General features: G+C 40.4%; 1 protein-coding gene across 2 annotated transcripts in view; it reads left to right on the plus strand.

Moving 5' to 3' along the window:
• Positions 1–12500, plus strand: part of ITGA3 (integrin subunit alpha 3) — a 1049629-nt gene that overhangs the window by 651848 nt on the left and 385281 nt on the right. For both annotated transcript variants that reach the window (XM_044055141.1, XM_044055142.1), the window contains exons 10-11: positions 3534–3620; positions 8946–9013. In XM_044055141.1, coding sequence (XP_043911076.1) covers positions 3534–3620; positions 8946–9013 — 155 coding nt within the window. The remainder of the gene's footprint in view (positions 1–3533; positions 3621–8945; positions 9014–12500) is intronic.

Below are 12500 nucleotides of genomic sequence, written 5' to 3' on the forward strand. Positions count from 1 at the left end.
ACATGTCCCCTGACTCCGCACTCAAGCAAACCACTGTAACAATTACAAGTTGTAGGACGCAAAGGGTTTACTATCAAAATTTTGAAAACTTTTTTGCGAGTAATTACATACTTGAAAAACATTATCGAAACTAACAATAGCAGCTAATCAAAATAACGAAACAAAAAAAGTCTATAATTCAAAATTGAATTATTGACATTTTTCAAATTTAGCTTAACATCTGATGACTTTCAACACACATTTTTCAGGGGGCAAGCCCCCCTGCACCCCCCATGTGGGGTGCTGTGCTACCCACACCCCCTGTTGCTTATATATTACAACTCCGAGATTGCATTACAGTGAGGAAAAGGGCAAAGTTCCCAATCCCCACTATAGTGCGATCTCCAGTCAGTATGTCGATCTCACAACAGCGAACGCACACTAGCATTCACTATTATGGGTTTGACATTTTCGAATAGCTGTTATGAAATTTTGATAAACTACCTTTCGACAATCGAAGTTCGAATAACGGCATTCAAAATTTTGATAGTAAGCCAAGCAAAGTCCCTAGCAGACTCAAACAGAAACTAAATAAGACCCTGCTTCAATTAGGAACAGAAACCAACACCCTCTGGATCACTTTTGGTTTGCTACCCCACTGAACTATATTGCATCAGCTGAGAAGAAATTGCTAAGGTTTTAAAGCAACATTCCTCCCTCATGCGTGTGGTATGCAGACAAACTGCAAGTTCATATTTTTATTTATGTATTCATACTTTTAATGTTTTGACTATATTTATATTTTGAGTATTTATTTTGTGCAAGGTAAGGGGTCTGGTCAACAAACGTTTTCACCCTTACATACATGCTCACTTGCACGTGTTTGTATCTCTGTAAATGTTTGTGTGTGTAATTCTTGTCATTGTTGCAGTGTGAAACAAATAACTTAATTTATAATGCAGTCCTTCAGAGATATATGAAAAGAGTATATGTTTGCTTTCTGCAGTGTCAGTGTTCAGTTAAAAATTTCATATATCACATAGCATCTATTCACTAGGTGCTTTGCCACATTTATAACAGCATTGGCTGCTGAAGTGGAATGTGCTTTAGGGGCAGGAAGGTAAGGTCCTACCATACTGTGAGTAGTAGAAATCTAGACTGTAATACCTTGTTTGGACACTGACTGTCCCAGCTTAAGGAACGTAAAATGTACAACCTTGTGTTTATCAGCTGCTGATGTTTTTAAGTGATTTACATTGGCTTAGATAGTGTGTGTGATGCATCATACCTTTTTTGCTTGCATTTGCGCCGTCTAATATAGTACTGCAATCTATCACCGGTGGAAGTCAGCTTTCAGTAAAGACAAACAAACAATTGTTTTAAATTTATGTTTAGGGTTAAACTTGACAGGTTTCTGCATTTCATTACATCTACTTTTAGAAATATTGAAATATTTTGAAAGCTTGGCTACAGAAGTAATCACCGTATGTAAGTATGAAAAATAAAAACAGGTCAACTTACCTGTGTGACTTCCTGTGTACCACATTTCAAGCTTGTCCTTTTGTCAGTACATTGAAATGTCTGATCATTGTTTGTTCTGTGTAGAAAGAGTTTCTGCAGTTGAATGCGGGACGTGTTTTAGACCAAGAAAGGGACCCATTCATGTCTGTGAATCACTGCTAGTTACATTCATCAGGCTAATTCTTAGGTCTGCCCCAGCCACCTAACCACCCAGCTCGCCACCAGGCTGCAAGCCACCTGCCAGTATTAGTGAAGAATCGTGGTGGCTAATGAAATTCTATGTCATTGCAGCATACCATTTGGAAATATATTACAGAGAAACACACCATCTTTTATGTGGAGCAGTATTTTAAGAAGCAGTTGTTGAAACGCCCACTCCCCTTCTGCCATGTTCCATTTTTCACCTCCCCAGTTTCCTATCATCCTTTAACAGTACAGTTCATTCATGTCAAATGTCCCCTTTTTATTTTCATTTCTTATGCTACAGAAGCCAAACATCGGTACCTGCATTCCTCTCGCCATTGTTGCAACTCTCAGTGACATGCTGTCTACAAGTGTGTCTTTTTCTTTGGGTGACTACCAGAATGTTTTATTCATTCATTCATTTTCTGTTACCCACTTTTTCTTTGTAGCATTATGAGGAAGCCAGAGTCTGTACACACACAGTGAGTGACACTCACATGCGTGTACACACACACACACACACACACACACACACACACACACACACACACACACACACACACACACATACACACATATACATACACACACACACACACACACACACACACACACACACACACACACACACACACACACACACACACACACACACACACATATACATATGCCCACATCCCCATATAGTCACACAGGTAATTTGGAGAATCACTTTCAGCTATTGGCATATCTTTGGGATGTTACAAGAAGCCAGAGACCCCAGTTAAAACACACACAGACACAACAGAACACTCAAACTCTGTATGGCTGGAATCCCAGCAAAGGAACGGAAGCAGGGAGACCCAGGAAATATATAGAGACAATACTAAATGCTCCTCCATTGTACCGCCCATTACTAGAGCAAGTGATTAAAGTTTTTTAACATTGGCATGACTGTGTTCTAACATGCATGTTTCAGAGGTGAGTCTCTTGGCATTTTAGAGGTGAGTCTCCTGGCAACAGATTCTGTCCTCTGCTCAGAGGTCAGGTCAGACTCTGATATTACTGCACTTTTTAACCACATCAGATGAGCTGTCAGATCTTAAAAGGACTGAGAGCAGATGACGCATATTTGTGAGGAGGACTGCTGTAAATTATTTGCACCTTGGTAACCTTAACATGGTAGCTCCAAATCTGAATATGTTCCTAAGGTCTCAGTTAACGGGGTGCTCATCGAACATATGACACTATAAATGTGAGCTTTAGAAGTGCATACATTTAAAAGCAAACTGGGGGGTGCATAGTAAATCCAATTTTATAGAACCTCAGTGTGCTCCCCCAGAAGTACAGTGCTGTCAAGTGTAAGTACATGTAAGTTGCACCCCCCCATCCATTTTGGGATACAGTGGCAAAGTTTCCTACAAAAAAAAAAACCCTTCAAAGGTTTGACAGTGGCGTTCAACATTCACTGTTATTTGTTGAAATAAAACTTTAATTTTCAAAGTGTCAGGACTTGCAGTATCAGGTTTTGCACATCTGATAAGAAGTCCTGGCAAGGGGCTGCTTTCTTAATGTGGATCCCAAGACTTGTCATCATGTCCGTGATTCACCAAATGTCCTTATTGTCTTGCATCAGTCATCACAAATGTATTGTGAACCTGTTATGCATTAACACCAGTGTGGCAAAATGAAGTCTGAGTAAAAGTGATCTCAGTCACCTGTTCATTAAACGGTCAACCACATTTTGCTTTTTAAAGGAACATTTTGACATAGTAGTACATAGATGCTATTCTTTGACCTGACATAACTCAACATTTTCCCTTTGATATATATGCAAGCTCTATAACTTCTGTAATCTTTCTCTCGTTTAGAGCTCGACCTGTGATCATCGTCAGCAAAACTTTCACTGTGACTCCAAACATTGTCGATGCCAAAAAGTGCAGCATGGAGAAGTCCTGGTAAGGTAACAAGCCTCGGGTGGTGCTTTATTCATTGTCAGGTGGACAGACAAATGAACGTGTAGCCTCTAGAAATGCAAGCATCTTGTTCAGTTAAAGTAGTGATATATCTTTGTTTCAGATCAAGAAAAATACTGAACAAAGGCAGAGGGAAAGGTGTACATGGCAAAGCATTGCAGATCAGTAATAGAATGGCACAATTAAGGTGTGAGTGTCACATTTAACAAATCGGGTACAGCATTAAGGAAGAAGCGTCAGGCAATTGAAGTGTTTTTCGTACAGCTGTGTAAGAACTTGCCATAGCAGTGGATGTCCTACTGTTAACTGTTGCAGTACTCCTGACATATGGGTTGTCATCACTATCTTCCAACTGGGATAGCAAAGCTTTACCTTCCCTAGATCACATATCTAATGTATCACCTCAGCTCATATGCATTGGAGTATAAAGACAGATGACGGCCTAAAGACTACTTAAAGAGGAGACTGGTCAGCTAGAAGAGGTGTAGCTTGAATTGGTAAGAAAACTCCCCCATACCCATGTAAGAGAGCAAAGGCTAGAGCAAAGGGAGAGAGACAACAGAATATGGAAGACAGATAGAGAAGAGGAGATGGTGGGAGAGATAGAATACTGAAATAGTGACCAGTAGGACATTACTGTTATGGTAAGTTCTTACACAACTATATTGTCGTGACTGAAATTGCTGTTGCAGTATTCCTGACGTGGTGATTCCTAGAGCTGAAGGAGGAAAGAAGGAAGGAAGGATGGCTATTGAGAAGAGGAGAGGAGTTTTGTAGCAGCCCAGACAGGACTGACCAAACAAAGGCTGCCCTGGACCTTGAGAAAACATCAGTTTTGCAATGTTTGGTAAAGGTGTTTACAGAGGACCAAGTGACCACCTCCAAGATGGACCTGGAGTCTGTTTCTTTGTGAAAAGCTCCTGAGAAAGTGACTGCCCTAGAGAAATCTGCTTTAGGATGGGAAGGTAAGGTCTTACCATAGTGTGAGTAGCAGAGAGGGATAGCCTTTGAAATCTAGACTGCAATAGTTTGTTTGTAGACTGGTAGTCCCAGTTTAGGGAACATAAAGTATACAAACAGCTGGTCAGTCTTTCTGAAGGATGTAATTTTGTCCAGGTAAAGTCCGATTTGTCTGTGAATGTGTAGAGGATGCAAGATCCTTTATTCCTTGTTTGGGGGGGTTGGAAAAGAAGGTGGGAAGATGAATGGCCTGACTGAGAGACAGCTTCTTCACTACCTTAGGCATGATGGATGGGTTAGCCCTGAGAGTCACCCTGTCTTTGTGAAAAATACGAAAAGGGGGCAATGGCCTTGAGAGCTTGTAGCTCAGAAACCCTTCTGGCTGAGGTGAGGACAAAGAGGAGGACAGTTTTCCAAGCACAAAGTTTAAGAGAAGTGGAAGAGGTCGGTTTGGTTTAAAAGGAGGCAGAGTAAGCTTCTCTAGCACAAAATTAAGATCCCAAGGGGGGGAGATGAGTTTCCTTGGGTGAGGGGGGTTAAGATGCAGAACCAGAATCACTAGGTCCTGAGTAGGAACCATGTGTGATTTTTTTTGTAGTTTAAAGTAAAGCCCAGATGTGTCAGAAGATGGAGGGTGAACTGAAGATGCTGAAGAACTTCTTGGGAAACAGCCTAGATCAGAAGGTTAACAACACAGGGGAAGTTTTTAATTCCTTAAGTATGACAAAGAGCTACTACAGGCACTAGCACTTAACAGTCTTGGGGCTGTTGAAAGATTAAAAAGCAGAGCAGTAAACTGAAAATGCAAGGAGCTAGAGAATAACCTGAGTAATCTCCTGCAAGAAGGACAAATGGGAAACTGGCATCCTCCAGATCTAACGACACTAAGAAAGCTTGTGGGAGGATGAAAGGTAGAAGAGTCTGAAGACAGAGAATTCTGAAAGAAGGTACCTTCAGGTAAGTGCTCAGGATGGACAAGTCTAGGATGAGTCTCCATAGCCTTTATTTTCTTGAGACTAAGGTACTTTCAGGTCAGTGCTCATGATGGACAGGTCTAGGATGGATCTCCACTGCCTTTCTTTTCTTGAGACTCGAAAAATTCTGGAATAAAACCCTTTTCCAGTGAATTCTTTTAGGACTTCCTTGATGGTCCCCTGATTCAAGAGGTCTTCAGTAATGGGAGTCAGAAGGGATATTTGGTTTTGAGGAGGTTTTGGCACACCTCTCAGAGAAAAAAATGTTTTTCCCAAGACATGAAATAGTCATCCCTGATGATGTAGAGGGCCCCTTGTCTGTGGTAATAGCTTCCCACCTGGCCATAGAGAATGACAGCCTTTGAGAAAGGGGGGTAATAGGGCTGTGGACAGGGGAGAGATGCTGCAGGGGTAGTCTTAGGTTTTTGTTTCCAAATGGTGGCCTCCAAGCTGGAGGTTCCCTTTGGGATTTTTCAGAGTATCTTTTCCTAGGGGTCTTTCTTTATTTCTGAGCTGTCCTATAATCCTTAATAATGAAGTCGAATTAGATGGGTAGCTCCAATGGTATCTAGGAGTGAAGAGAGTAGAATCTGTCTGCAGTCTTTCATGGTCTTACCTTTGTCTTGGAGAGTTTTGAATAGACTGGTTCTCTGATGAACAAACTGTAAGTCTTTGTCCAAAGTTAAATCTAGAATTTCTGATTTGAAATCCTCAGGTATAGGCTGACTGGGAATAAGGAATAATGAATAATGGATACAGTGACAGGTGCCCTAGAGGAAGCATCCACAGCATCATAACTGAACTTAATGCTGTTCCTGGCAATCTGAGTGGCCTGCTAAAGCAAACTCTGCATTTGATGCTTAGAGTCTGCTGTAGGAGGGTCCAAGATAACTTTAAGGAGTTAAGAACTGAGACCAAATAGTTTTCATTTGAGTCTGATAATTAATACCCTAAAGGCAAGGATAGCAGAAATGTAAACCTTCTTCGCCATCTATCCCTTGCCATACTGTCTTTGTCAGTAGGTAGGGCATTAGCACTGGGCAAAAGCTTGGAGGGCTTATCTGAAGCGAGAGAGATGCTGAAGAAGAATCTGCCACTCGATTCTTATGTAGATATTTCAAGTCATCAGGGACCTTGCAAACTTGGCTGGTTTCTTAGGAGCTACTGGTTGAGAATCAGGTGCAGAAGAGGTGGACTGAAAGGCATCCTGAAAAGCCTCAAGGACAGGTGGGACTGGGGAAGGGGCACGGGTACCCTTCTCCAAGAGGGTGTAGTACTTATTCTGAGCATCACAGATATATGTGGATTGCCAGTCAAAGTGTTTCATTGTGTTCTGTATATTCTCCCAAAAAGAAGTTTCCTCAATAGGGGAATCCCGTGAGAGGCAATTCCCTTTGTTGGAAGAGATTTGCCCTGGGAAATGCAGCTGAGAAGAAAAGTCCAGAGAATGGTCAGAATCATAATCCTATTCCTCATCAGAAGAAGAGGAAACCAGGGTTGGTTTTAGAGGAGTAACATATGGTTGTGGAGACCCAAAGGAGGGAGGTTTCAAAGACATAATAACTTTGAATAAGCCTTGTGAGAAGTTCATCCACCTCTTCTCTCTAGCTGCCGAGGGACATCACATGCTTTAGTATTCATTTTTTTCTTTTTAAGCTTGATGTCCATCTGAATGCGAGCATGGGATGTCTCCCCTAATTAAAATTTGTGCAACACCATGCTGTCCTTCTAAAATGATTAGATACAGTTTCTCAGATGTACTGGCCTCCAGCAGGGTCTCAGTACTGGGTAACTGAGAAGTAGCTTGATGTACCACAGGTTCTGTAACTTCAGTGGGTATGTCAGAAGCACTGGACGGTGGATCTGTTTGTGGCCTGTTAATTTTTTTCTCCAGCAGTAGAGGAACATCCAAGGATGCAGAGTCAGCCATCTTGGACTGGGCCAAGCTTTTAAGGCACTTGTTCTCGAGGAAGGTATTGAGAGCAGAAAGCCTAGACCTAAGTGTTTTTGGAATGAATGATTGGCAGCTTTGCGATTGTTTTCTAGGCCTAGACGAAATAGCCACTTGGTATGCAAGCCTTCCACAGAATCTGCCACCCACACTGACACTTACCTCTCTCTGCTGGCATCTACATATTTAAAAGAAATCGTAAGATAAAAGGAAGATTTCCCAATGGGGCACTTATGCAGATAGATGAATGAAGCAAAGGTACCAATGACCAAACAACAATCATTTCTATTAATGCATGACATGCATTCAGGCTGGAGGTGAGATATTCTGAGGATCCATGCTTTTACTTCCATCTTTATACCACAATGCATGTGAGCTGATGTTGCATGTTGGACATACGACCTAGGAAAGGTAAAGCCTTGGTACCCAGGCCAGATGACAGTGGTGATAACCCGTATGTCAGGAACATTGCAACAGTGTTTTCAGTCAGGACATCTATTTGGCAGAAGTATTCCATAGTATAATGATCCTGTTCTAGAAACAGCAGGTGACACAGTAAGAGGAAGTAGGGATCAAGTCATGCAATGGAGCTGGTGATTGAAGCTGTGGGTGTAGAATGCATTGATCATAATAGCAGCAGTCATTAGAAGCATGATATGTTATAATGTGCCATTAGCAGCAACAGCTGGTGATGCTCAAGGTGGAAGGCAGATACGGCAGTGACTGACATGTGGAGTTAGTTGTGCTATACAGGGGGACATCAGGCAGAACTAGTTGGCAGTAGCAGCAGTCAACCATGAGAAATGCAGAAATGGAAACCATCTAAGAAGGTAGTTGGGTGAAATGCATTGCCCTACACCAACAAGTAGCTACTGATTAACTTTCAGTTCACATCTTCTTTTTTGCATTATTTACAGACTACAGTTTATGTGACAATAGTATTAGTCATTATTATTATTTACTTTGCATAAGTAAGTTTTCTAGTGCAAATATGATTTTTTTTTTTTTGGTTAAAGCATTATGTGTTAATCTTACTGACTTTGTATTTCCTAACTCACTTTAGTAGTTTTATGCTTCATAACTAACTCTCAGCCTTAGAGCAAAACTCAGGGAAAAAGCCAAATGTAATAAATGACAAATGCTCTAAATCAGGGATGCTTTTTAAAAGTTGCTTGAATTTGCTTTGAAAGTTACTACCATAAGAAGTTACTTTATAGGAAATGTTTAAGTCTAATTTTTGGCTTTATTTGCTGAGTGCAGACTTCACTAATCTGCTAGAATAAGTACTAATTTCATGAGGTGCAAAGCAGAAGTCTGAGGCAAAATCAGGAATGTTTTATAGAATTATGTTCCGCTGAGAAATGTGTTTTCCTGTCTTGTTGTGAATCTGTTTTCTGACTCTGTTCCTTTGTCATTTTACAGTATAAAAGCGGACCTATGCTTCTCCTACATTCTCAGCAATGGCGATGCATCCTACAAGAGAAATATTAGTAAGTAACCTGCCATGGTATTGAGTTCTGAGTGTCATGCCTTTGGGATGGCTTTTGGAGGGATTCTGGTGCAATTTATTAGTTGTTCTTACATTTGACTTTTATTTTATATTACAATAAAATTTCAGATCGCATAGCCAGCTTTGTAAACATATAGTAGAGTTTCAATTATCCAAACTAATTGGGACCAAGGTTACTTCGGATAATCAAACTGTTCAGATAATTAAACATACATTGAACTGGATAAAAAAACTTCTAAAATCATGTTTTTTCTGCACTCAGGGAATACACTTATCAACCATTATCAACTTCAGTGCACAGTAACGAATACTTTTCACACACAAGCAGGCCACAAGTTCAAACAATATGCACAGGCTAATGCGTATAATCTTTACATATTCAGACTATATGATTTTTCCTACCCAAAAACTTTGGAGGACTGGGTTCAGATAACTGACATTTTGGATAATCGACGTTCAGATAATTGACTCTCTACTGTGGAGGAATAAAGGCCTGACTGCAGCCCAGGTGTCCTGAGTTCAATCAGTGTCTTGGATGCTTCACATTGGAACAGTGTCTTGGGCAACTACAAGAGCTGCTGTGGGGAAGACAGGTGTGCCTATCTTGGGGTGGTGATGGATTGGCCCCATCTAATGCCACAGTTTCTTAGAGAAATGGGGGAACACAAAGGATGGATCAGAAACAGACATTTAGCCACCAAGTTACATACACGGGAACCCTCCTAGCAAGGGAACAAGTCCATGTGCTGACATGGTGGGGGGGGGGGCTTAGTGGCTCCCACAGAAACATGGGCTGCTTGTCATCCCTCCAGGAGGGTGTGTAGTCATACTATACATCATCACTGAGGATGCCTGTGTGAAGGCCTCCTCTGGCCAGCTCTCACCTTCACTGAGGAGTACCCAGAACAGGAAAACAAATGGGTTTGGCTGATAGCTGGAATTAAGAAAATTGGGACGTAAAGCATTAAAAAGTATATGGTAAAATCCAGATTGTAATGTGCTAATAAAGTTTCTTTATTATTTTTTTACCTATTTATAGCTCAACATATATATCCCTTCAGGTAGAAACATTACCATTGTGGAAAATATCCCATCCTGTATACCTCATCATATACAACATAAAACAATAATACTAGGAGACCTAAATATAGTCTGGCAGCTTATTAATAACAATGTCCCGTACGACTCCATAAACCTATACTGCTTTACACAGTTCATTACATATGTTACTAGAGTCCACAAAAGTACTGGTAGTCCGTCAATCTTAGACTGGATTCTTACTAATGGACCCAACAAAATCAGGGCAACTGGTAGCCTTCCAGATAGACTAACTGACCATCAACCTACTTTATGCTCACAGAAGTTACAATAGCCAAGGTAAACTTATCATTTACAACCAAGTTTATAACTGAAAAAACTTTGGCAAACACACTTTATCAAATCCTTAAGAGAATATAACTGTAAAATATTAAAATGTATGCCCTTAGACTCTGCTGTCTCACACTTCAATGAAATATCCCTAAAAATTCTCAGTACCCTTACCCCAGTATGTACTAAAAGGGTGAAATCCAATCCTGCACCATGGCTAACAAAAGAAACTAAGAAATGAATGCTACAGCATGACAGAGGCTGGACAGAGTGTCTCAAAAATAAAACAAAACATACTTTTCAGGCATCTAAGGTATAGGATAAAATACCAAATAAAACATGACAAGAACATGACATCTTCCAAAATAAACATCAAAACAAACCAAAACTCTTTCGGAAATCCATAAGCAAACATTTACATCCAGGCCAAATTATCAACCCCAACCCCTACATCCAACAGTAATACTGATTCAATTCCCATACAATTTAACAACTATTTTATACAGACAATATTCTCCCTCACAAACATTAATAACCCCACTATCCTCTCAGTACCTGCAGCTTCTGCTAAATATCTTCAGCGATTTGACTTCAGCCCAGTACCTACCTCCATAATTACAAAAAACTCTGACATAAGGTAAAACCGACCACCCAAGCTTCTGACCAGCTTGCCTCAGACTGCTTAAAATGGCTGCAGATGCAATTGCTTTTCCAGTCTCTATATTGACAAACAGATCAATATCCAAAAAATATGTTCTTTCCATCTGGTAAAAATCCATTATTATACCTTTACACAAAGGTGGCTCATGTACAAAGGTTAATAACTAGAGGTCCATTGCAATCCTCTCCCCCTGTCAAAAATGCTTGAAAAATGTTTTCATGTTCAGCTTCTACATCACCTAAATTCAAACAGTCTGCTCTCGGAAACACAGCATGGTTTCAGACCCCACCACCCTCCACCATATCACCAACGCTATAAACCAGCACAGGAACAATGGTAACCTAGTGTCAACTATGTTCCTAGATATATTCAAAGTGCTTGACACTGTAACACACCTACATTTACTCACTGAGCACTCTTCTATAGATCTCTCTGTCTTTCCTTGCATGGTTCCTTTGTTGTCCATCTGGAGGGCAACAAGCAGTCCAACGGCAACATGACCTCTCCTCCTCTCCCCCAGTTGCCATAAGTGGCCCTCAGGGCACTATACTAGGATCTCTTCTTTTTAATATTTTTATAAACAAGCTTCAAACTGCCATGTACCAAGCAAGTATAGCACAATTTGCAAATGATTGGACTTTAATATGGACAGCCCTCACAATATCCAGACTTCAAGAAATCACTCAAATTTCTTTCTCTTCAATTGAAACATGGCTAAAAATTCAAACCCACTCCTTAATTCCAATAGAACAAAACTGATGCTTTTCAACCCAAAACAGAAACAACTGTTCTTGTTTACATCTGCAAATAGTATTAAAATTGAGGTGGTACCACAGACTAAATTATTGAGCAGTATAATAGTTGACAGTCTTAAATCTGATTGAAATATTCTTCAAACAATTAAAAAGACCCACCAGAAACTTGTCTTCCTTTACAGGGTGAAACTGTACCTTACAGACACAGCAATAAAAACTGTAGCCTCATCCTATTTGATTCCAACCCTGTTATATGCCTGACATATCTTTACAAACCTAAGCTCAACACTAAAATCCAAACTAGCCTGTTACAACAAAGTAGCTAAGTTTGCTATCAACATTGTACACCAAGCTCACCACTGCCAAGCCTTAAAATAGCTAAACTCGCTAGAGCTTAACAACTGCCTAACACACTATCAGCTAGTTATGGTATGCAAAACAATATATTTTCCTGAAACATGCCCTGCATTAAAAAAAAAAAAACATGTTATTGCCCTACACCCCTATAAGGGGTGATACATTTTTACTAAGCACTACTAAACCAAGTAATTCACTGGGGACTCACTATACTCCTGTTACATCTCCAAACACTGGAACACCAGCCATCCCTACACAAGTAAAAATGATTAACAAATTCACAAGCCATAAAACCCAGCTCAAACGATACCTTACCCAATCTTGGT

Source organism: Protopterus annectens, chromosome 13.part0 (assembly GCF_019279795.1).
Source record: "Protopterus annectens isolate FY-2018-M chromosome 13.part0, PAN1.0, whole genome shotgun sequence".
Taxonomy (NCBI): domain Eukaryota; kingdom Metazoa; phylum Chordata; order Ceratodontiformes; family Protopteridae; genus Protopterus; species Protopterus annectens.